Genomic DNA, 26152 nt, shown 5'->3' on the forward strand with positions numbered 1-26152 from the left:
TCATTATGAAATCACATACCTTATTACAAAAAGGAAATCTATTAGACTTTTCCAAAGGATTTATGCTCTATTCCCAGCCAGTGCCAGATAGTTCCTAATTGTCCTGTCTTGTGTCTACTGACCTGATCCTCACTGGTAGATAGGTATAGTATCATGAAACTATTTCACAGAATCACACAGAATCACAAAACAGTTGGGGTTGGAAGGGAATTCTGGAGATCATCTAGTCCAACCCCCCTGCTCAAACAGGATCTCCTAGAGCACGTTGCCCAGGACCCTGTCCAGATGTCTTTTGAATACCTCCAAGGGAGGAGACTCCACAACTTCTCTGGACAACCTGTTCCAGTGCTCTGTCACCCTCACAGTAAAGAAGTTTTTCCATACGTTCAGACAGAACTTCCTGTGTTTCAGGTTGTGCCCGTTGCCTTTTGTTGTATCACTGGGCACCACTGAAGAGTCAGGCCCCATCCTCTTTACACCTTCCCTTCAAACATTTATACACATTGATTTTAAGTAACAATTTTGGAACCAAGTATTTGATTTTCCTTTCCTTGCCTTTCTGTACTGATAATGTTCTTAACATAACCTGGCAGCAATGTATTTGGCTTTAAATGGTTTAAGGATGCTCCTAATATGCAAAAGGACAGGAAAAGGATGGATCTAGGGTATATATGAAAGTGAATAGGATAGATATGTATTGTTTATTGCTTTGGCCAGAGATGGTAACTTACTCGTCTTTGAAAAAAAGTTACTTCATATTCTTTTAGTAAATAAATGCAGTGATTGTTCTAAGACCCACATACAGTTTCAGTACATTTTATGTTTTATTTTGTGCATTTCCATGACATATGCATGTATTTGCATGTCACTACTCAGATATACCACAAAGAGATGTTGTAACTGAATGTGGCATACAAGCTACATCTCAACCTAAAGTAATGTTTAAATCATTTTTGATGAATGGTTTCAGTTGGATTTGATTAAAGCAATGTGAGCAAATGGGAATTTTTGTTATATGTTTGATAGGAATTCAGTAACTTTTAGCTCTAGGAATTACTTGAGACGTGGTATGAAGACTGATTATTACATTTCAATGTGTTATTTAACAGTATTTTTACTCTTACTTGGACTTTCATTCTGGTAAATATCATGAATTTCAGACCATGAAAAAAAACCGCCGTGAGTCCTTCTGTTGCAGCAGCTTATATGTGTAGTTTGCTAGCCAATCTTTTCTGTCAAGTAAAAAAGTGGCACCAAAGAACTTAAAGTACAAATGGAGTAATAGCATGATTTTTGAAAGCCTGTAATTATTGGTGGTCCTATGCCAGCTCCAAAATAAGATTTATTATTTGGAAATAGTTAATTCACACTCTAAGATTTGTGAATACGCATTTAAAACATCTTATTTGTGTTTGCACATCATAAAAAAATATTCCGCAAATTCTGTTTTGCCTGACAAGCTATATCTGTGTCATAGATTGTCATTCATGTCTCCATTTAAGAGAGAAAACCTGTATCTTAAAAGAGAATTTCAGATAGTGCCAAAATGACAAAACATGCCCGTCATAATAGTAGTAATAAAAAGTAAAAATAGAATAAAACCAGTTTTATTTGAAATCCTAGAAACTGGCTTATTGTTGCCTCGTTTTCTGTTGTTAGTAGTAGTGAAGAAAATTTCTATATGATTTTGTAAGTATTCTCTTCTGTGCTAGTATTCAGAATTGTATCCTGATTGCATTTCAAGGACTGGCATCACAAGCATAGCATTTGATTTCTGTAGCTTCATGTATTCTTCAGCAGGCAGTATTTAGAATGCTTTAATGAAGGTCTGTACTACTTATGGTAAAAATTCTTATTTTGACATGTGGTCTGTGGAAAATACATTTCAGAAGAAGTAGAGTTGGGGGTTCATCTGCTCATTGAATGATACCAGGTACTTTTAACAAGAAAACACATTGTGTGAGGACATTTAATCATTCTAAAACAGTGCTCTTGATGAGAGGCTTCTAGCCCTGCCAAAGAACAAATATTTAGAAGCAATGATGTCTAAGAGGGTCAAAAATTAGAATCCAAGAACTTTAGAAGATTAACTCTAGGAGAAAATATGCAGCTCAGCTTCGTCTCTTGACCAAATCCCAGAAGCAACGCATCCAGGAACATACCCTTTGAGCCAGGCTCTTAGGAATGTTGGAACGGCTTTAAGTCATGTTGACTTGCACTCAGTGGAAATCATAAGTGTAACGGAGGAGGTAATAAGCACCTCTACAGGTTATGCCATATTTAAAAAAAAATTCCACAAAATACTGCAATTACAGATACTTTTATGCACTCCTAATGTATGAAAGTGAACATCAGGTTATTTTAAAACTTTCATTCATATCCCTTATCTGTATCAGAAAGTCTGACTGATTAAAATATTATTACAGTTCTTACCACTCACAAAAATTTATTTGAAAATAGAGTATTATAAAATTAGAACATCAAGAACTCAAAAGAATTACCGGAACTAAGCTTGTCTGTACATCCAGGGTTTGTCCCCTTTGTGTTTGTGTATTATGATAGTCTGAATATATTAAGAAATTTCCTTATTCCATAGGACCTCTGCCTGATTGAATGCTCAGGGTAGATGTTCACTTAGCAAGCATCTACAAAATACATGCCTTTGACCTCAGTGTTTAATGTACCTATGTCTTATTTCTTGCATGCTGTTCATCTTCTCTGAAAAGAGATATAATCTGCTCATGGCCTTTTCTATGCTGCATTATCATACCTTTTAATTCAAGTCTCCTCGAGTTCTGTGTTGCAATCTGTTCCTTTCCCTCTCCCTTTTCTGGCTTCTGTCTTCTTTACACTTGAATCAACAGGTTATGTCTTCCTTTTTGAGCTCGTTGTCAGGTTCACTGAGAGAAATAGATAAGAATTTTCTTACCTCATCCCCTTTGGAGTTGAAAGCCCGCTGCATAAGAATTACAGTTTTGCCTCACAGCTGTGGGCTAGAACGTGCTAAGTTGTTGTATGCAAGTGTTTCGTATACAGTTCAGTCAACCATAGGAGCTGAGAACTTCAGACTTTGTCTTGGAAGCTCTTGGATAAGACCTCTGTCAATTCTCATCATTTGGCCAAATTTGTGTAAATTCTCACAACTACACTGAGAAGCACATATGACCCAAAGACCATTTCGTGTTAAATATCAAAATTGTATTTGGGTATTTGAGAATGATATATTATAGTAAATATATATATGCATATATATATATGCATGTAAGTTTGCCAAAAATTAGTGTTATGAAACAGTTTTGCCAGTCTTGCTTTCAGAAATGGCCAGACTGTGTTGACTGAATTTTTCCACAGTCATTGAAAATGATGAAAGCAGTAAACTTGAAAAATTTTAGATGGAATGTTTAACAATCAGAAAGTTAAGGCTTGTCTACACAAGAAACTACACTGGTACACAGTTGAATGGGTTTTGAATTTTAAATGAAGTAATTAATTCTGTATTGCCTATCACTGAAAGTGTTTGTATGAAGTGTCTTTAATTTATTTCACTTCTGAAAGATAATAACTTTTTTTAAAGCAAAGTAATAGTATCTCAATGGAAAATTTGACAAGAAAAAGCCTGCAGTACACGTTCTGGACTGTTTCCGTATAGGGAAATAGCACACAGGAAATCGAAAAAGGGAAGCATAGTTGATTCTTTGCTGTCCAAATAACAGGAAAACCTGGATCCTAAGAGATATACTCAGGATGCTATGCAGGCACACCTGTTTTGTTAGCGTTATCACCTTTAGAACCACTGAATTTCCTGGTGCTGCATGAGAACTAAGTAAATCAAGCACAACACAAACTAAACCACTTTTCTTTGCTCATATTGGATTTCTCTCAAGCTGATAAACCATATTGCCATGTCAGAAGCTTCTTGTGCCATCCCTGGCCCTTGGGCTGCTGCTGTTGGCTTCAGCAGGATTTGTGCCAAACTCAACCTTGTATCCCTTCCAGAGTCCCTCAAGTGCACTACATACACAGGTGTCCCTTTCTGCATGCAGCTTTGCTTGAACTGATATCCACGGCATGGATAAACTCCAATCCAAGTAGTCCTCATGAGAATAATTGGGGTGATGATTGTATGGGGAAATCTTAGCACCTGCTGATGCTACCGGTTGTACTTCTAGTACACCAGTAGTAGGGATCATAATGGCGACCTCACATTGCAATGAAATTCAAGATGTTTACTATTCTAGTCAATAATTATAGAATCATACTGGCCACACCTCTGCCTTCAAGAGCCTGCAGTATACTTTATTTTGGCAAAGCCATTTTTTGAATATTCCTTCCACTTAAGTTTTGGACAAGGTTAAAAGCATGCTAATCACTCCTTTCCTGTTTTGTACTAATTCACTCACACTTTAAAAAAGTTTTACATATTAACATAGGCCGTTACTTAATTCAGCTTTACAAAAAAGGGACTTAGCCCAGTTCCTGGGTGTTTCAGTTACAACTTCAGTTTCATTTATATATACAGGTTTTGACTTTATACTTAAGACAGTGTTAAATTAATGCCATCGGATCTTGGTAGACAAAGATGTCCACATAGGAGGATGGAGAAAACATAACAATGCTAAATAACATGTTGATATTGGTAAGTGCAAAAGTAGTGCAACAGCAACTGACAGTTTAAAAAGTAGCAAATAAAAGTAAAAACAGTTTCCAGCTTGATTTCTTATCTATATGCATGTCAGATTTAGTTTTATTACATTTTTTTTTGAGAGCATGATTTAATAGTAAGCTCAATTAAAAGTTTCAGTAGTAAAATCAATAAATCTGTTAGCTCTTAGTTTATGTTGATATCTGTAATGTAATGGGATTGACTATTCTTCATGAAGTATTTATACTTGTAAATATTAAAATCAATTTAGTCTATGTAAATTAATAGATTTCTATTTAATTTCATCTGATATTAAGTAAGTCTTCATTTTATTTATTTTTACATGAATCCTTTATAAACTGCTATGTAGCATTGAAATATTGAAAGTAATACAATTTCAACTATAATAAGGCAAGTTTTCGGGTTGCACTTTATATTTTCCATATATTGTGCAACTGTATAGATGGAGGTAGAGGATTGCAGACATTTCTTTAATTGCTCATTTTAATTATTACAAGTGGAAAAGATAGAAACATCTGTATCTTGATACTATGCATGAAATGGTACTATGTGTTAACTGTGCATTTAAAACAAGGAAAATAGGACATTTGAGAATATTAGATTCTCTTTGCCATTTATAATGCAGTTACTGTATTATTTGTTGCTTTTCCTTATTTCTGCTTCTTAGCTGATCTGAGAGATTTCTAGGGATGAAAGTATATAGTATAGTTCCCATGAATCATCACTCTTTCTTACTTTTTATCCTGTTGATAAGGATATTAGGAGTAATGGAAATTTTGTTGATGCAGTTGCCTCACCACTCCCAAGGACTGAGGCCACCAACTGATATCACAGGGGGCACCAGACAGACCAGGTACTGGATTTGAACTGAGTAAAGCCTGAGTGTTGAAATGTTTCATGTATTGCAACCATTATTTATGCTGTACAGTTTCCCCTTAAGATCAGTTTTATTAAAATTTATTTCCATGAGAAGCATTCACAAGGTTTTTGTTAGCTCCATTGTCATTTTGTATAAGTAGATAGAGATAATAACTATGGGGAAAATGATTAGATCTTTAGCTTGTCAACACACTGTTTTTCATTTTAGACAACTGTTCTGCTTCTTGCAGACTGTATTTCCTTTGTTACTCTAATTCTTGCTAACATTCTGTGTGTTTTCATTTCATGGATGTATTTGTTACCTAGTACACCTGAGTATTGGTGAGAAAATAGATTAAATGGACTCACAAATACCTTCACACATTCATCTACTCTGGATAACTGTCCTCTGGACAGTAGTGAAGTTTTTAGAGGTGGGCCATAAAGCCCAGCTCAGGAGATCTATTTGTGATTGCGGTTGTGTAGAGCGTGATTGCGGTTTTAGAGAGTGTTTGTTTAGCAAAACACAAATACAATTCTTGGGTAGAGCTTTGTTTGAGAGATGTTGGCAGGCACAGTGCCACACCAGCTTGTAAATGGAAGATTAGAGAGAGTAGTGAGCAGATAGGCTTGTCAGTTTGTGGAGTGTCTCTGAACTGGAGAAACTGTGCTTCTTCCTTCCTTTTGTCTTTATATTCAACTTTCTTTGATATATTATTGTATACTATGTTCATTCTTTATTTTTGCATAAATAGGACAGGAATTACTGTAGGAGCAATGATAGCTGATTTTCCTTCAAGGGCTACCTCTCTTCTTCCATTTTGACACTCTTCTGGCACTTAAAAATATAAGAAGGGAAAGAACCTCGCTGCTGCTGGAAGTGGTATGTCAATGTAAAATGATTTTTAAACAAGGGAAAAGGTGGAGGGAAGTTTAAGGTGACACTGTGATCAACTTCCTTTGTTTTCCCAAACATCCTTACCCAAATCTTACCTGAAGCCTGCTGTTTATCCCTTCCCTTTGGTATCCACCGTGAAGAGCACAGCTGCAGCAGACTTGCACAGTGCTCCTAGTATTTGTCAGAAAGGGGCTGCTAAAAGAGACATTCCAAGGGGGTTGTTCTTCGCTACTCAGGATAAGTTCAACTCCTCTGGGATTCAGGACAAAAATAGTAGCTGGCTATAACTAGTATCTTACAAGTTTGTGCTTGTTCTTCATGTTTAGCATGTGATGAATTTAACCTCTGGCTGAATCTCACCATGTTTAAGGCAGTCATTTTTCTCTGAGCCTTACAGATGAAGAAACTAAAGCATGGGGAGATTAAGTCATTTGTCTGTGGTGCTTCTGTGAGTCAGCAGCACAAGTAGGAAATAGAGCCCACATTTATTCTTAGTCCTGAGCATATACTTCAGTCCCGGGACAATACCCTGTCCTTACATAGCTTTTAAAAATAATTATTGCACAGATCCAAAGATGAACTGATTGCCAGATACGATGTTAGACAGGATTCTTCTCTACAGGCATATTGACAGGAACCTTCGGTTTCCTTCACTTCCTTAAAGCGTTAAGGAGAGGTCATTTGTTAAGACTACATGACTGTATTCTACATGTTCAGTTTTCTAAAACTGCAGCAGTTCAGGATTTTTTTTTCATTCCCTTCTCTTCCTATTTTTACTGTCTGTGAAAGGGGAAGTTCTAGGAGAGGAAGGGGAATAAATGAGCCAGGACTGTATTGGATTATCAAGAGGGAACTGCTAGTAGCATATGTCATTTTTAGTCATGTTCTATGCCTTCTGAAATTCACAGGTCTCTTCAGAAAAATTTTGAGGTGATTTATCATGAACTTAGTGCATTCCTGGCTGTATCTCTTGTCATTAGGGAATGGCAGAAGTGTAATCTGTCAGGAGGCTTTATGGGCAGCTGTGGTTTTCATCACGGTGGCAAAATACAAATAGGAAATAATTTGCAAAGTGCTTTTTTACAGAATGGAAGCTTGTGGCACAAAACATAAATGCTAGACTGTCAGGGATCAGAGTGGCAATTCCAGGAACATAGGTCTTAACTTCCCCCTTTGTACCTGAACCACAAGGCTATCTTTTGTCCCTTACTTTTAATGAGTAGCATAATTTTGTAGGATCCCTGTGTCTTACTGCAACTTGAGCATATGGATCAGAAATCTGTTTTAAATATGACTAATTATATGAAATGAGCTCTGTACATGTGCTTTGGATTTTGAAGCTTTAATATTTGGGGAGGGGTGGATTTTTAAAAGTTAAAATCAACAGTTCACCTTTTGAAGACTTTTTAAACTTGCTTTTATCTTCATTCATAAGCAATTATGATTTGAGTTTTGCCAGCTAACAGAGCTTCTTTGTGTATGTATTCTAAATAAGAATTGTAGAGGAAATATCTTTTATTTAGTAACAGACTGGTCTACTTTTGTGTTAGATCTGACTTGAAAAAATATTCTTAGCTGCCGAATGGATCTGGTTCTAGATCTAATAAAAACCGTTTTTTCTATGACAGGGGATAGAGTTATATATTATATGAACTTGGAAAGCTGTTATGTTGTTCATTATAGTAGGTTGTTTTTAACAGAGAATATCTGTGTGGATGCAGAAAGATTAAACACTTACTAAATGCAACAAAGAAAGAAACATAGTAGTAATCTAATTTTTGGAATAACATAATTACAAGGTTATATAGCCTGACTTTGTACACCATGGATTATTTCTAGGTGTATATGTAACTGCAAAACAAAAATAATTGCTTTTCAAGGGAGATAGTAACATATAATCATGATAGTAGATGTCATATGCAATATTTAAGCAGGTTTATGCATTTTCAGATTGTTGGATGAGATTTATATACAAGCTGTTGAGATGACTTTGTCTTGATTATAGCCTGTGAAATCCAGTAATTATGAATGATTTGTATGTTTAGGTCTATGCTGATTCTGTCAAGCCTATTTGTTTGGAGCCCTCCAGGTGTTTCACTCAATTCCTCCTCTTATGCAGGCAGAGAAAGCAGGACACAAGTGCTCATCCCACTTCATCAATCAAGCCAGTGGCAGAAAGGAACTCGTTCTGCTTAATACCCCATCCAATTCTGTTCGCTGGATCATGTTGCCTCCCCAAAAGTAAAATTTGCTTTCATACAGTGATTAAAACACTGGCATAGCCAAAATTTATGTGCGTTGCATGCCAGTCGTGCTTCACTTCAGTGTTTAATAGATCCAGGAGGGTAGGCCTCTGCTTCAGACATTCCACTAGTGCTGCTCTAGTTATGGTTGGGATATTGTAACATCTCTGTTATTAAGCCTTACTTTCAAATTCAGTAAAACTGGGTATTTGAAAATTCCTTCAATTATGAAATATTCGCAGAAATCTCTAGCTGGCTGCTTTTTTTTTTTCCCCACTCTCCCAAATTCAAAGGGAAGTTTGATTCAGAAGATAGTCATTTACTGAAAAGTGAACAAGCTCACTATTCTTGTTTTCAGGCTTTACTGTCTGTATTTTAGAAAACTTTTGGATAAGTTATTACTCTGAAAAGTAATTCTGAAAATAAGAAAATGCATTTTTCTGCTGATGAACCAGAAGACCTTTACTGATTCAATAGACCTTTGCAAGTTTATACCAACTGAAAACGTTGCCTTTCATATCTGTATCTTAGGTTTCCTGGTGTTGGTTCAAAGCTAGCAACTGCCTTTGAACAGACTGTCTGAAATATGCATTTTCTGTGTTCTGCAGTAGCTCTGTGATGTACCAGCGTATCTGCAAACAAATAGCCAAGTGTGACTGAAGAGCTGGTACTTTGGAGGTCAAATTCTACACAGGGTTTGAACTATATGGCATCAACTTGAATGGACAAAAGTTAGCAAAACCTAAGCATGAACCAAGGAAAAACATCAGATAATAGGTGTTGAGAACATAGCAGATAATATGGTAGAAACTCAGACTATGTAGTACATATAATGCAGTTGATATACCATCATTTGGTGTTAAAATATTCTTAAGTCTTACTAGCTATAACTATAGCTAGTAATAGCTTATAGTAAAATAGCTTATAGCTATTTTATTGTGCAGGATGATCATTTCTGTTCATTTTGTTATAAAAGAGGCAGTGTTATTTGATTTTGGTTTCTGAAAGTTTATAAAAGTTTTTCTCATCAGGGTGAAATCCATTTTCTCTGCTGAAATCAGGAGATATTTGTGCCCTATACTAGGCATAACACAGCTGAGGAAAGAAAATCACATCTGTAACCTGTTTGAAGTTGCCAGTAAAATTATATTATAATTTTAAACCCTGCTGGCTGGCTGCTCAGGCTTTAGAACCATTGTTTCTCTATAAATTGGATTGCATCTTTTTGAGGAGTAGTTTCAATATGATCCCTTAGGGTGTCTTTCCCCTGTAAGAATCTTGTGAGTCAAAGGGTTACTCCAGAGCATCATCTGCTTGACTGTTTTGTGCCATCAGGCTGCCGGTATGCACAACGCTTATATTGCCACCCTACCACTGTGGCAGTCTTGCTTGTGACCAGGAGAAAAAAAAGCCAGTGTTAGGGTCAGAGATGCAGACTAAGTTTATCAAGGTTGGTTTCTTTACAGTCTTGTGGTGGGAATGAGACCCAAAGTAAGTGGCACAGATGGACCAGGTCTTTGGCCAAGAATGTTTCTTGGCTTCCACGAGGATTACTCACTGAGATGCCAAAGCTGATAGTTCTAGTGGCTGTTTTTCAAATAAATAGGACTTGAATACTTTGTCCTAAGGTTGTGTATGGGAAATAAGATGGAAAATTTTTGGTGCTGCTTAGTCTTTATATGGGGGGGAGAAGAGGAGACTAGGGAATCATCCTAACTTGGAGAATGAAGCTGCACAGTCTGCCAAGTGGCTACAGAGCATGTGCTTCTTCAGATGCTCTGGAAAGGCTCTCCAGGACAGCCTAAGTGCCTGTGCTAGGAAGGATAGACAATGTCTAGAGGAGAGAAATCCACAGGTAGGGAGAATGAGTGGCCCACCCTGATGGCATCATCTCTGCACCTTCTGTAATTCTTGAAAAACATTTTTGACAAAGTGTGCGTTACTGAAATCAGTGAGTGCTGTATCCCTATCCCAGGAAGTAGCTGAGATCTGGTATCGTGTAAGCATATCTAAGCAAAAACAGTGCAGTATGTGCTTTACAATTCTAAAAATATGTAAGTAAAAACTTAAGAAAACATAATTTGTCATTATTATTTGCTATCAAAAAGGAACTTGAGGTAATCATCTGGTACAGTAAGAAACAGAATTAAGAAGGAGATACAGCTACCATATACAAATGATCAAAAATTCATCATTTTTTGCTTCCATATACATGCTGTGGTGTAGGTTGTAGCATACTTAAGGTTTCAGTTTGTTTTATGTGTTTCAGTTCATTGTTACATTAAGAAAGTCAGCTTTGCAGTGAGCTATAAAAATAAATGTCTCAGTCTGATATGAAAACAATTTATTCTTGTCTATATAAATATAAACCCAAGTTAATTTCCTATTAACTTTTTTTCCTTTCTAATCAACTTGAATAACGAAAGAACAAACTTGACCCAGTGCATCTGCCTTAGTGACTGGTGCAGTTCAAAGAGGGAAGGAGTGGGGTCTGTGATTCATTACTGTATCCACACTGCACATTTACTGGCAATTTCCTCCCAGTTGCTGGTTCTGGGCCTGTACTGTGCAGCTATACGTAATAGGCAATGCACGCCTGCGTACGCATAGACACACCCGCATACACATACATACACACACGCACACGCTCTAAACCTCAAGGCAAGGAAGTGCCTTCTGTCGGAAGTACAGGCAGGGTGCCCTAGATGGCACCCATACGTGACTTCATTCTTTAATTCACTACAGGTTGGTTCAGGGGTACCGTCTCATGACCCTAACAAATTTTGTAACAGTTTACTAGGTAATTTTACACCTAAAAATAACCCTGCAGCACTGTAAATTACTAATGTTGACATATACGTTGTGTTCCACCCAAGGGACAGCTCTGCTAAGTCTTGCACCAAATCATGTTCTCATCTGTCCTGAGTACAGAAGGGTTCTTACTTCATCTTGAGTCTAAGGCAGGCTCATGAAGCCACATTAAAATAGCCAGTGCTTATTCTGTGCATCAGGCTTGAGTTCTGAGGAGTAAAAAAATAAAAAACATGTGCGTGTAATTAAAGTACAAAGGAAATAGGAAGGGGGATGGCAAGGGACAAATCTAGAAAATAAGTAACAGTTGGGCATTGTAATTATAGACATCTGATTAGACTGGGGGAATTAAAGGACTCTAAAAGAATTAGCCCTACAGCCATTCAGAGTGTTGTGAGGAGGGTGAGTGTATTCATCAGACTTTTTAAAAATTATTTGTATTTTCAATATGTTATCTTTATCATAGCTTTCATGGTAGCAAAATCCTATAAGAAAACCTGCAACAAAACTTTCACCGGAATTTCTGTTATAAGTTGTGCATGAGTTTAGCTGAAATAATTGCTACTTCAATACTAAGTGTTCTTTTAGAAAGACTCTGGGAAATCTGTTCTCCTGTTTTTGAGATTTTGAGCGTGAAAAATTCTATTATTCATATTTGAAGGCTATTTTGCTTGCATTTGTAAAATTCTGTTAGTTGAATCTTAATCTTTTCATGTGGCTAGGAAGTTATAAAAAAGTTTGAATTTATTTAAAATACTGTCTACAGGCAGTTATAAATTACATGATTGCTAAGCATATTTTTATTAATGTTTTTCATTAAATTGTTTGAAACACTGTGAAGTAGTACCAGAGATTATGAGAGGTGAGTGGGTTTCAAACAGGACACTTCTAATTTATTAAAATAAAGCAGAATAAAAAATATTCATCAGAATCTGATAAATTTCCTAGGTGGTCTCAGTTGCATGTCAGGTGGTAAAATTCCCTGTTTTCACCCCCACGATAACCTAAGAAATCTCCAGAAGGAAACCCTTATAATTCTTCCCATCTTCTCCCCCCTCTCCCCACAATCTCCCACAGATTTTTCCATAGAAAAGGGTTATCTGCATTTAAGGATGGCATGTTCTTTTCACTATAGTAAACAGGACTTCTGTCCCAAAAACAAAATAATTTTGGTGATGAACTGGTATAAAGTGTAGAAAGCTTATGAAAGTGAACCGATAGCAAAGGAGCTTGATTTTGTTTCTAACATGCTGCTGAAGTTTGAAAGCAAGTTTTAACTAAAGTGAACGCAAGTTAAAGGAGAGTAGGAAGTGGCTGCAGTAAAGGAAAGCTGGAAAGAATCCAAAGAATGGAACTGCCATAGGAAGGAAGAGTAAGTGTAATCCTGTGCTGTCTTTACATTTCTGGAAACCTGGACTGAAATAGCTTTGATGTCACATATGAAAATATATTTTGAGATGTTTTTCAAAAACACATTAACTAATAACTATGAAGATAAAGAAGGTGTCTGGAATATCCAGTCCAGAACCCAAAATCAATTCTGTTGCTGAACAAATTATTTTATATTCATAGAGACTTACAATAAATCCGCAGAAATGCATGCAAAGATGAAGTACAAATTTGTATTTGTTTGATGGGCTTTCAACTGAAAGCTCAGTGTTTTTCCTGTGTTAGACAATGATAATTACACAGGTATGCAGGATGTATGAGATGTTGAAAGATCTTTTCAAGTTTAAGGGTTGGATCTTTTTTTTTTCTGTTACATCTGCAGGAGAAACCTAACAAAGCTGTCCCTCATCTTCAGCCACATGCTAGCAGAAATCAAGGCTATTTTTCCAAATGGCCAATTCCAGGGTGATAACTTCCGTATCACAAAAGCAGATGCTGCAGATTTCTGGAGAAAATTCTTTGGAGACAAGTAAGTACTAAAAATTTAGAAAATTCTTTGTTCTTTCTAATGATAAGCATGAAAAGGAACAGTATTTTCAAAATTCAAATAATGGTTATAAATAAGTGGGTGGAGATTTTAATCGCCATGTCTTCATGTCTTTAAATTAGCCGGGACTGCTAAATTCAGTACTGGCAACATTGTTGTGATGCTGTGAGTAATTTCCACTCAAAAGATGAATAAAAATGCATGAAAAGTTCTGTCAAGGGCATTTAAAATCAATCATAAATTGTATTCGATTGCATAAAGTTGGTTGGCTGTTTCATTCTAGGATGAAGATAATATGTTGTTTTTAAAAGAAACATGACAAATCATGTTTTTTCATTCGGCCATATATATATGTGTGTGTTGTGTGTGTATGTATATTTGTATGTATACACACATACACATGCACGCGTGCACACACACTACTACTGACGACAACCCTAAAGTCTGAATTAGGAACTTGATACTGGTTTCATGGACAATATATTTCTTTATTCCATCTTTTACTTGTTATTTATAAACTTTTTTTATATTTTTAGTGTTCTTTTAAGTAATTGAAGTTAATATTTTTATCCTTTATTATACATATATATATATATTTTTTACAATTGTGATATCTGTAACCTAGTCACAGGCAACCGATGTTTTCTTTTGTCATGGTTCTGTTATAGAAAGAGGAAGACAAACCTTTCAGCGCTCACGTCTCCAGTTAATCAAAAGCAGGTTTTGGAGAAACTTAATGTTTAAGCATCGGTCATAAAATAGGTGCTAACGCATGACTTGTAGATGTGTAACTAAATCCTTATAGAATGCAAAAGTGAAAATACAAAAGTAGACAGTTGTTTTGGGGTGGGTTTTTTTGGTTTTGTTTTTACTAAATAATTTAGCATGTGATTTAGATGCAGTTGAATAGAAGATTCATAGCTTGGTCACTTTCTCATATGCAATATTTATGAACACAACTGATGTAAGAGGGAGAGGACAAGAGACTTGCAGTTTCGAAGATGAGCAGCCGTTATGGTCATCTAGTCAGATACGTTGCATGATGTAGACCATAGAGAATCACAGAACAATTCCTGCCACCATCTCAATGTATTTTGAGCAAGAGTATCTCTTTAAAAGAAGTCTTTAATTTTTTTTATATAAAATACCAGCATAGGAGGTTGGCACTTCTACTGTGTGATTTGTTTCAGTGCAAATTTTCCAGTTTCCCTTCCTTTTTTTGCTAGTCTAAACATACCTACTGCTAGCTTCCAGCTTTCAGGTTCATTATAGTGTGGTCTGACAACTTTAACCAGTCTTTTCTTAATGAGTTTCTTTCCCATGAAAATAATGTTAGACCGTGCTAAAGTCACTTTATCAATCTTCTTATTATTAAAGGAAGGGAATCTGACCATGTTTTGTGTTGCCCATGTCAATGTGCAGAAGATCTTCAAAATACCTACAAAAGATAACTGTCTGCAGGATAATTTGCCTGAAATGTTGGATTCTCTAACAGATGAGGCTTTTAAAAAGCACATCAGGCAAATAAAAAAGAAATAACTTTGAAAAAATGACTTAACCATGATCTTTTTTTGTTCAGTGTTTCTTTTTTCTCTTCTTTCCTTTCTCCTCTTTGCTTAGCAACCCTCAAAATTTAAACCTCCTCTTGGTCCCCCTTTTCTTCAGTTGGGTTTTGTCCTTGAATGACCTTACCTGCTGTCTTGATTGCAAGCTCCATTTCTGTACTTGTGATTTACAGATCTCATCTTCTGTAAGCTGCTGTTTCATTCTGGCCACCTGTCATCTCTTCTGAACAGCTTCCCTATTCACTGCTATGTTCCTCTGCATGTTTCTCTACTACCTTATTTGTACTTTCTGTGCGGGATTCAATTGTTTCCCTTCCAGTTTATGGTCCTGACAGTTTCCTTTTGGAAACGGCAGGGTAGACAGACTTGAGATGTCAGACTGTAGAATACTGTAACATTAAAATGTTTCCAGAACAAGGTTGTAAGAGGAATTTTTTTTGTCTGTCAATCCATCTTAACAACTTAGCTCTATCTTTGCCTGTCCCTCTGCTCTCACTTGACTCTGCTTTTTCCTGACTCCTCTGCCAAAGTGCTTCTTTCTAATCCTTTTCGGTTCCCTAGAGCTCTTTCTGTGCCTTCCTTTCGGCTTCAGTTCTTTTCCATGCTTATCTAAATTTCTTCATGAAATGCAACTTTAAATATGAATTGTTATATTTAAAGTACTAACCCTCTCATACCACCCCAGATGTGTGTACTTCAATATGTTTTTCCTGTTAAAGTATCCATATACCAAAAATACCCAGAAATCAAGGCAGTTTGGGGACATCCAGTTAATTACATATGCAGTTGTTGTCATCTAGCATAGCCTGGAAGTTCCTTGAGTTATGTGTTGTTAGGTACTGTACTTGCAGACTAGGTGAATAACCCCTGTTATTAGTGTTCAAGCTCTTTTCTAATAAACAGACACTGCCTATTTTTAGTTACCTGTCTTCTAAGCAGTGAACAGTTGATCTGTGCTTGGCAACCTTGCCATTACCTCAGGTTTAGTAAATTGTGCTTAAGTAACTGTAAAGCATGTAACAGCATGTATGTCAAACAGATGAGAGAGAGATTTTTTGGCATTATATTTAATCTCTTCATTAAACAAAATGCCTGAAGCTTTTTAAACATTGTCTTCTAATCCATTGAGAAACATATGGCAGATATGCCTTTGGGCCACATGTTTTAGAATGGGCCTGTTGTGACAAATTAGTTTGCAAATAGTCTAGTATCGCGTCCCTAGAAACAGAGCCTACATCAAGATTTAGGGTGTTGGGAACAAATGAAAAAACCTGACCACCCTTTGGGCCATTTTAAACCTCCCAATCTGATTAGGTGTGCACCACAAATGAAGTAGCACTGGGAGGAACTACACTGCATGTTCCATGAAGGATCTCTATTTTAGGACGCAAGCCTAGACTCCTCACTTGTTTGCAAAAAGCAGCCCTTAAATTGCACTCATTAGATAATGCTACTCAAAGATAGACTAAATAAAAAAAAGGTTAGCTGTACTGGATCTTGGCTTCTGTTGGATGAACTGTAGCACAGGAAATAATTCTAAATGCATTGTATGATATGATCTGAAAGCATTAGAAATACTTTAAATAGTAGATCAATATATGATTTTTCAGAATATTATGAAAAACATCATTTCTAAATAAAATTAGTTGGAAACTTCTCTGTAATCCATTTTCTACCTTGATTTTTTGCTGAAATATTGTCATTTTTTTCTGATTTGAAACATTCTAAATGGCAAGAAAGAGGCCAACAGTGACATTTTTAAGTTGACTCTTTGGGTTTCAGTTTTTGAACATGTAACCTACACCTCCATTTACAAAAGGCAGCATATTATACTTGACTGAGGAATGAAATCCAAAAGATAAAATTTTCCAGAGTCCAGTTTGTGGCTGAAAAGAAATTTTTTTCTATATTTGAATATATACTCTTCCTCAATGAATGGGGAATTTCTAATTTTGTTACTTCGTTACATTTGTTTGAACACTTGCTATGTAATCATGCTGCTGTAATTGCTAAGGTCACTGTAACTGTTTTGAAGTTTATTCATCCAATTATTAATATGTTTCATAGGATGCATTTATTCTTTCAGTGTTTAAAGCAACCTTTGTGAAGACAAAAACTGGGATTGAGTGAGAAATTTCCCAGGGCTGAAGAGCTGGTGTAGGCAGAGAATGTAGCGCTTTGGTGTATCCACAGGATCTGAGGAGGAGGAAGGCCTCTCAAAGAAAATAAAGGAGCTGTCTGAAAAAGAAATAAGAAATAAATTGACACAAGATTTATACCAAGGTCAAGATCTTAGGTCAAAATCTATACCAAGAAGTTATTTGATAGTGTCAAAAACAGGAAACTGGTGAAATTGAGAAGGCTTGATTTGTGATTTTGTACTGAATACTGGGATACAATTATAGGTGCAAGTGATTTTGGTGGAATCGTTCGTTATGCCTGGTTTACCATTATCATTACACTGAAACAAATGATAGTTAAATGTACAGCTAAACAGTAATGCTGAATGGAACCATGAAATTGTAACACATGTAATCAGCAGTTACATTTGTTTACGGATACTTTAGTAACCTCCAGTGGGTTGTAAACATATGTATAAAACTTAATCTGATAGATTCTTCATTATCTGTATTTTATCACTGTTTAGTGCTTGATGTTCATTTCCCCCAGTTCCTTGCTCATTTTAATAGCACCTTAGAGCTTTTACTTATTTTCTGTTCTGAGCAAAAATGTTCAAAGTACTGCTGGGAGCAGTCCTGAACTGAGAAGGAGAGTGGGCGAGATGACCTAACAGATCTTTCCAGCTTCTTAATTTCTAAGCTACAGTGAAGTCATGCAGTGCTTTATAGCTATTGAAATTTGTGATTTGTGGCTGTCTTCATGTTGCAGAATGAATCAGCAACAAAATGTCAATGTACTTAGATTTTCATTTCTCCATAATTCTGCCATTTGTTTTATCTCTTAAGTTTTTACTCTTAATTGTGAAACTTTAAAAAATTGAAAGCATTTTATTCCTGTCAGACAAATTGATTCCCCCCCACACACCCTTTAGTTTCAAAGGAAATGGAAATAATAGGGTCAAACACATTACTACTTTATAGCTCTGTTACTTTTTTCTCCCCTAGCTGAGACCTCAAATGTATTTATATCTTATTAGAATTTAGGGGAAAATGTGGCTATTGATCTCTCTGTTGCAGTTAAACAGGGTATTTCAGATTGATACTCTAGAATTTTGAGCAATTGCGGTTCTGTTGTGGTCGGTGCTTTCTCTCTCAGGCTAAAACAGACGTAGCATCTGTGGCCTGAGTTCAGAGAGGAGGCAGTAAACCAGGCTCATCTGCAGATCACACTGCAAGACTTAACTTGAAAACATTTGGCTGTCAAAAAAGTTAGACCTCAGATAAGCTCCGTTTTAACACCTTGTTGATCCCCTTAATTTATTGCTTGATTTCCTGTTTACACTGCCCAAGATACCCACTGTTGAGTGAACACTGTAAAAGTATGGATTGAAGAGTTGCTCCCGGACCAGAGAGCTTGTAATCTGAGCATGAACTGAAGTGTGAAGGAAAACCAAAAGATACAGACAGAAGAAAGAGGAAGAGGCAGTGGTCTTTGTGCCACAGCCGTTCTCACCATCAAAATAGGTGTATTGGCAATGGAAAATTTCAAAGAGAAGAAAATTAACAGGCAATGGGGCTTTTTTGAGGCCAGTTCTTCCCAAGGTTGCAGTAGCATGGGAAATGTAGGTAGCTTTGTTTAAAAACTTGAGCCAGAGGCAGATGATGTTCCTAAGGAGCTAAAGGGAGATATAAATCTGTTTCATACAAATGCGAGATTCCATTTCCAGTCAATGCAAAGATGCACGGTATGATTAAAGCAACAGAAAGGGCATTAATCTTCACAGCTATTCTGGATGACTAAGAGTAAGGTAAAACTGCATGTGTAAAGGATAGAGACAAGAACATTATAATAGTTCCCACACAAGTCTCTCAGAGATGGGAGAACAGATTCTCTGTGGATAGACAGGAGAGGCAATGTTTTAAGTGTCAAAGAACTTACAAGGCATGGGTGTAATTTGGATTATGGCTAGAGGTCAGAGTTGGAAATAATTGGTGCTGTGTATAGATAAGTATCCCTTCAGGGATTCTTCAGGAAACGTGGACTTCCTGCATCCTTTCCAGAAGTATTGACTTGCTCTCTCTCCAATGTTACATGGCTTTGGTAAAGGATATACGTGGTGGTGTATTTTCCCCTTTTTCTAAAGCTCATTTTCTCCCTTTTACCTTCTGTTCCCCCTGTTAGATTCATCTGTATTTATGCTGCGCAATATCACTACCCAGCGACTATACTGGCACAGTCTGGCAGAATTCTTTTTTTTCCCTTGGGCCTGACCTTCTCAAGCCTTCTGTGTGTCGACTGTTTGCTCTGCAGTACAGAAGCAAAGAAAACATGTGGCTTCTCACTTAAAACTGGAGCAAAAGTCTTAATAAAATGTCCTTTTCAGTGATGATAAACTAAAATCCACGTTGCTCACTGCAGACTTGCAAAGAACGTTGTTTCAATCTGGGTCAGTGTTTGCTTGAATATTTTGGAGTTTGCTCTGAATACACCCTTTTCCTGTTCAATTTTCTGGCAACATTTGAGAGACTCTTGCAGACCAAAAAGTTCACTGTAAGTGTAAATTACACAGGTACGTGTTTATCTTCCTGGACATACCTGTGGTCTGTTCTAGCTCAAATGGAAGCAATGCCATTTGGCTTTCAAGGATAGCTGCATCTCTGCAGTTCTGCTGAAGTGCTGTGTTCTGAATACTCACAGAGAATATTTTCTTTCTCTCCAGGTTTATGTTAATGGCTCTTGCTTTTTAATAATGCAGCTACATTCAAGGAATTTAAGAAAATCCCATCTACACATGACCAGGGCAGGAGGAAGGGGGGAGCTAAATTCCTCTCCTAAGTTGCTTGAAAATTACATGGTGAACTCCAATCCTTCTCCTTCAGGCATATGAAAGTTGTGTGGGTGGTATTTAAAAGACAGTGTATTTGAGAATATTGAATGACCCTATCCTGTGACATGTGTCAATAATAGTAAATAGATACCATCTTGTATAAAAGCATTTAAAAGAAAGCTTGTACTTTGATCAGGACATTTATGAATCCATCAGTTTTCTTCAAATATGCTTACTAGTTTTACTCTTGCATAAAAAAGGTGTGGAAGTAGTGCTATTTTTAGAGGCTTGGGGGAAATGGGTTATTTTAGTTTTTTGTTATAGTTTTTTTGACAGGATTCTTTAGATAGGAAGACAGCAGCAAGGTGCATGCCATGATACAGATATCTTTGTAGGTTTAAGAGAGATCAGATGTGCGCAGGAAGCCTTTGCAGAAAAAAATTCCCAGGATCATTTGTTTTATTTTGTGTTTTCTTCCTTAAAGTGATATGGGCTTTCTCCTACTCTGATGATGAGGAAAGGGAGTACAAAGATACCGTATGGATTAATTGTTTCTTGAAAGATTGTCATATATAGACTAGTATTCTCTTGTAAAAAGTCCTCCACAGTAATTTTCTGCTGTATAAGATGTACATTTCAGCTTCCTTCATATTTTTGTTTCCTTTAAAAATTTTCTCTCTTAAGTTTTTAAGTTAATTAAAGGTCATAGAAAAATAACACATGTAGCATGATAGCAGTATGCACATGTAATATAATCAGATATTCTTGTTCTACTGTGGTGTACTGTTTTTTCCTGAATTGCATCATAAAAAGAGGAACTATGACCAAAGCTGTGTGTGTAATTTATGCATGTGCATATGTAATAGGGCTCTTAGCTGTGGCATCAAACATCAGTATCGTCCTCTAATATGATATCCTCCCCAGAATATTGTCTCAGGTGTAGTGGTGGGCATTCTACTGTAAGTGACAGCTTACGTAATTAAAATGAAATGTAGGAAATAGTGAGACAATGCACTTACTCAACCCAGTAAAAAAGAGAACTAATGTTACAGGGATGTCATATCACATCTCTCTGATGGGCTATAACAGAGCTGACTAACTCATCTCTTCCTAGACAAGCGTCCACTGGTCTACCTAATCTCATCAGGCATGTGCAAAATACCTGCCAGCCTTTAGTGCTGGGCATCATTAGGGCATGATGCAACAAACATTACGAGGACAAAGAGCACTGAAAATATTTACAGCAAATATCTTGCAGCAGTGAAATGATAATTAAAACAGAAACACAACTTCTCAGCCGTCTACGAAAATCTCTTTCACCCCTTCAGCATTGTGGGAAACGTTCTGTGTGAACCTCTCTTAGTTCTCTGTCAAAATGTTTTTCAGTGTGCCTAAAAGGTCACCAAATTTCAGTTCTGTAGGAGCAGAAGACAAGAATGTTTCAGAATCCTTGAATTTTTTGTGAGGACTCAATAACTCCCTCACTTAAGTGAGTGTGTGTCGAATGCAAGGTCTCAACAGAGCACAACAGTTACTGGAGGGAGATGTCAGGAGAGAAATGATCCCTGGCTGGTGCTATTTCAAAATATTTAGGAATGACAGCTGTAAAAACGTAGCTACCGAGAAAGAGGAATTAATGCGTTTTAACAACAGATTCTCATATTTATTAAGAAAACAAAAGATAAAAGACCTATTTCACAAAGTTTAACAGAAAAAAATCTGATGATTTTAGTGAGTTTTAAATTGGGGCCATCACTTTTTTGGACACTTCTTGGAGGAATCCCACAAAATAACTTTATATGTTATTTCATTAGCTAAGCACTCAGTTCTAAACATCTGGTTTCTGTCTTAACCAAAGTACTGTCCAACACAGTTCTAAAAACATACGCTCCTGAAGACTTTTCTTTGTTTTTCCCTCTGTTGGTGAGATTTTTGGGGTGCAGAGTGTTAATGAATAGGTGACAAAGGATCCCACTTATTAATCACCTCTAATCAACATGTTTTCATGAAACTATCTCAGGTTAGTCATCAAAAAGGAGTTCCTACAGTCTAATATTGCTGTACTCCTTCCTGTTACATTATCTGTGCGTTTGACTTTAATTTTAGGGTTAATTAACTTTTCTAACCCCATTTCAGTGTGATTGCAGTGCTGTAACCATTCAGAAGGTTTACAAAGAGAATCAGAAGACATTTCAGAGCCACAGTTACGGGAACTAAATATGCGATAGGCACATGTTTTAACACCACAAAAGCACTTCAAGTTTTCCAGCTTTGTTCTCTGAACTTAGTGCAACATTTCATTCTCTCTTTATTATAATCAAAATTTGATGTGCATTCTTTCTTAAATGGCATCTGATGTGGTATCTCTCTTCAGCTCTTTGTGGTTTCCTGTTTTTCGTACACAGACGAAAGTATCTGCTGAGATCTATTAAACTTCATCTTTTATCATTTATGACTTTCTCAATATAAGCCTCAAAATAAAATGTAGACTTCCATAGACTTACAAATACAGTGAATGCCTGATGTTTTCCTGTGGTAGAAGTGCAGGAGCGAGTCTTCAGTATTGTGCTTCTAGTTAATATTTGTTTAAATTTAGGTTAACTGCAGAATACTTACTGTGCAGGAACCAACTTAATATAGTCAGGGGTTTTTACACAATATTGTACTGTAGTATGAAGTAATATATAGAAAAAATAGAATGCGGAATAAAATATTTTGGCTTTTATAAAAATAAGCCCAATGTGAAGTACAAAAGACTGGAAGAAAATATTAATGAGTACCTGAGGCCTGTTTCTTTTGTCTTCTCTTGACATTTTATCAGTCATAGAAAAAATATTACTAAGAATGTGTGAGATCTTGTTAAGTCCTGAAAATAGTTATATATTTGTTAATTAAAATGCTTTTAAAATATGGCATAATCTGCTCCCACTGGGAGTCAGAACCTTTATAAGAGAAGGTGTTACAGCTTTGCAAAATTCCATCCTAATGACACGAGAAAAAGAAACAGATGCTATTGTTAGTCTAGTTTCCATAGTTTTGAGACTGATAAAATAGATGACTTTCAGGTGAGCAGCTTCATCTCAGATTCCAAATGTAAGCAATTGCTTGGCAAAATAACTAACCCGTTTATCTTGGACAGTGCAAATAGAAACTGAATTTGAAAGATTGCAACTTTATATTAGAGAGGATAATTTTGATCTCTTTCTTTCCTGACTTCCATCTCTTCCCACCTTCACTACTGCCTGAAAATACTCCCCATCCTGCAAAAATGTGTCAAGGTGAAGATCTGAGAAGATTTGTCTTCTAATATTTATGTAACTGTCATGGGCTATGACAGACTTTGGCCTAGTGGTCCTGGTGTCCAGATGATTGTTATTGGAAGGTTACTTGGCCAGTGTATATTAGCCTTAGTTATTAAAGAAAAAAAAAAAGTCATCACACTAGACACCAGATAGATGCTTAGCGTTCTAAGAAGAGAGACTGTGAAGAAAGGAGTTCCTTAGAAAGCACAGAGGTGGCCCTTATGTCAGCTTTGGGAAGATGTGAGGTTGGTTGCTGTACCTGCTTGGTAGAATATTTCAGTCTCCGCAATGTTCTTTCTATTGTCTTCCTAAGGAAGCTTGAATATTTATAATCATAAAATATATCTCACTTTGTTCCACCGTGTTTAAAGGAAGATAACCTATTCTTTCATTAGTTTAAGCTCATTTCAAAAAACTTGTTTTTTTTCTTTACCTGTAGAGAAACCAAATTAATGCTCCACTACTTTCAAAGTCCAGTTCTGCTGTTTAAATAGGATGTCAAACCTTAAATGCATGGTTTTATTAAATTTATTACTTCCCTTCCTCACAGAACTATAGTACCATGGAAACTGTTCAGGCAGTGCCTTCATGAAGTTCATCAAATAAGCTCCGGTTTGGAAGCAATGGCCCTTAAGTCTACTATTGACTTGACCTGCAATGACTACATTTCAGTTTTTGAGTTTGATATCTTCACTAGACTATTTCAGGTAAGATTTGAAACTTTTAAATAGTTACATGAATTTAAGAACCTAAACACTCTGGGTCAAGTGATCGAGAAAGTGGATTTGTTGGAAAAACTGGAATAATTCAGACACTAGAATTCAGAAATAAGTTTTTGTGTGTTTTTTTAGTACTTCAGAGATGTTTGGGGCACCAACACCCGCATCTAAAAAACTGAAGATATCCAGCAGTGCCTGCTTCATTTTTGCACAGGTGTAATATTATTACAGTATTGTGTCTGGTATTTACATATTTTTCAGTATTCTTAAGTGCATTCCTAAAATCATGGACCTTCAGGTGCTTATCTAATTGTATTTGTATTTTAATTGTACTTTTGTATCTATATATACTTCTGTGAATTGTTTCTGTGAACACATAAGGAAAGTTGTGTATGTTTTTTTTTTTTTTTAGCCTAAATGTAGGCGTAACTACTTCTTTAAGGAACAGATTTTTCCATTAATTGCTCTGCTATTTATTTAAGGTAAGGGACTATCTTTGGGAATAGCATTAATTTTATAATTGCTGATAGGAAATACTTAGCTGAAATAAACTTGTATGTATGTTACATGCCTCTCTTAAGCTTATCTCCCTTCTACAGAGCATACCTTAAGAGAAATATTCTTAAGTATCTGAATCAATATAGAAGGCTGTGCTGATTTGCATCCATATTCAATGTATTGGTTGTGAATTAATCACTTCAGATTTTTACTTGGTATATAGAAACCGTTAAGGTATAGGACCATTTATTTGGTCATTTACTTTTTCCCCTGTGTAGTGATAAATCAGCGCATTTTTCTTTAGCCTCTTGAAGACTTGTTCAAAACACCAATTTTTCATCAAAGCCTGGGCTTGTAAGCTCCTTCAAGCTTCCATGGCATTCTGTGATAATCACTGTTTGGCTCTATTGTTTTTTGCTCTTATGGGAATGGGGGCCATTACAAAGTCAGTATTAAGAATTGGCAGATGAGTAACGGTTTTAGTTTACAGGATTTTGATTTTGATCGTCCCTTGTCTGTTCTGAGTCAAAACTGTGTCAAAGTTGAAAATTTTGCAGTGTAAATAATCACCCTGTGTTTAATTTAACCACCAACATTGATCACCATTTAAAACAAATTTGCGCAGATTATAGAATTTCGAGCAAAACTTTAATGTTCTCTTGAACAAAATAATACAGTAGAGAATAAGATCACTGAGGACTTTATACTGTTTTAGCAAAATCCCTCTAAGCTTTCTTCTGTTTGTGGAGCTTGCTATTATCAGACATTCCTTTCTGAATTTTGCTACTTGGGATGAGTTTCTACTCCACCAAAGCTTCCCCCTTTTATTCGGTATTTGGCAAACTGATCTGGTGTTCAGGTTGGTAATGAAGCCAAAATCTTCATCTCAGACTTGACTGCAAAATGTCTGAGGCCTATTGATTACAACATACATCGTTATGAAATACATTTATTTAAAGCTTCTTTCTATAGGATTGATTTTTCCTCTCTCATTTTGCTCACAAATAATAATAAAAATGTTTTTTCCCCCTTTTAATCTGTACATTAACGATAAAATTAAATGAGAAGTCAGTGATCTGAGAAATAGTTTGCTCTGGTCCTGTGGGCTCTTACAGATTGTATTAAACTTCAGACTTCAGGACAGAAGTCTCAGATGAGATTTATTTTCCTTGATCCATAAACCAACATATATACCAGATTGCATTAGCTTCTTTGCTTGCTATATTGTCAGGCCATTGCTGTTTTGATTCATTAATATGCTTGGTGCTAGAGAAGGGGGATCAGCAATACTCTGTGTGTAAGGAGAGAAGACTAGTTAGGATTAACTGTTAATTTAAGGAGAAAATGTTTAAAAGAAGCAGAGAGAGAATTTTTGCCAGACAGATTACTAACTGGTGCAATATCTGTGTATCTGTTGCAGTGAACTTAGACTGAACTTGGTCTGAGAATCTCTCCCAAAGGTTACATTTTACTACTCCACTTTTTAAACTGCTTCTCATACTATGTGTGTATACACCCACGAGAGAAAATCCCAATTGTTTAAGTAATCAAAATACTGTTTTGCCAACTGTGGGTCGTGTTACAGAAAAGCTACATTGATAGCTATGCTTATTCACAGGAGAAAGCAAGCAAGATTACTTTTTATGTAGATCGTGTAAAAGTGAAGCTGCTCCCCCTGCCTCTCCACTGTGTGCATGCACCGCTCTAAGCG

General features: G+C 36.3%; 1 protein-coding gene across 1 annotated transcript in view; it reads left to right on the forward strand.

Annotated features, from left to right (window-relative positions):
- Window positions 1-26152, forward strand: part of CBLB (Cbl proto-oncogene B) — a 140615-nt gene that overhangs the window by 56998 nt on the left and 57465 nt on the right. Inside the window, exons 4-5 of the mRNA XM_067300840.1 lie at window positions 13245-13391; window positions 23775-23931. Of these exons, the coding sequence (XP_067156941.1) occupies window positions 13245-13391; window positions 23775-23931 (304 nt within the window). The remainder of the gene's footprint in view (window positions 1-13244; window positions 13392-23774; window positions 23932-26152) is intronic.

This window comes from Apteryx mantelli, chromosome 1, assembly GCF_036417845.1.
Source record: "Apteryx mantelli isolate bAptMan1 chromosome 1, bAptMan1.hap1, whole genome shotgun sequence".
In the NCBI taxonomy this organism is placed as follows: Eukaryota; Metazoa; Chordata; class Aves; order Apterygiformes; family Apterygidae; genus Apteryx; species Apteryx mantelli.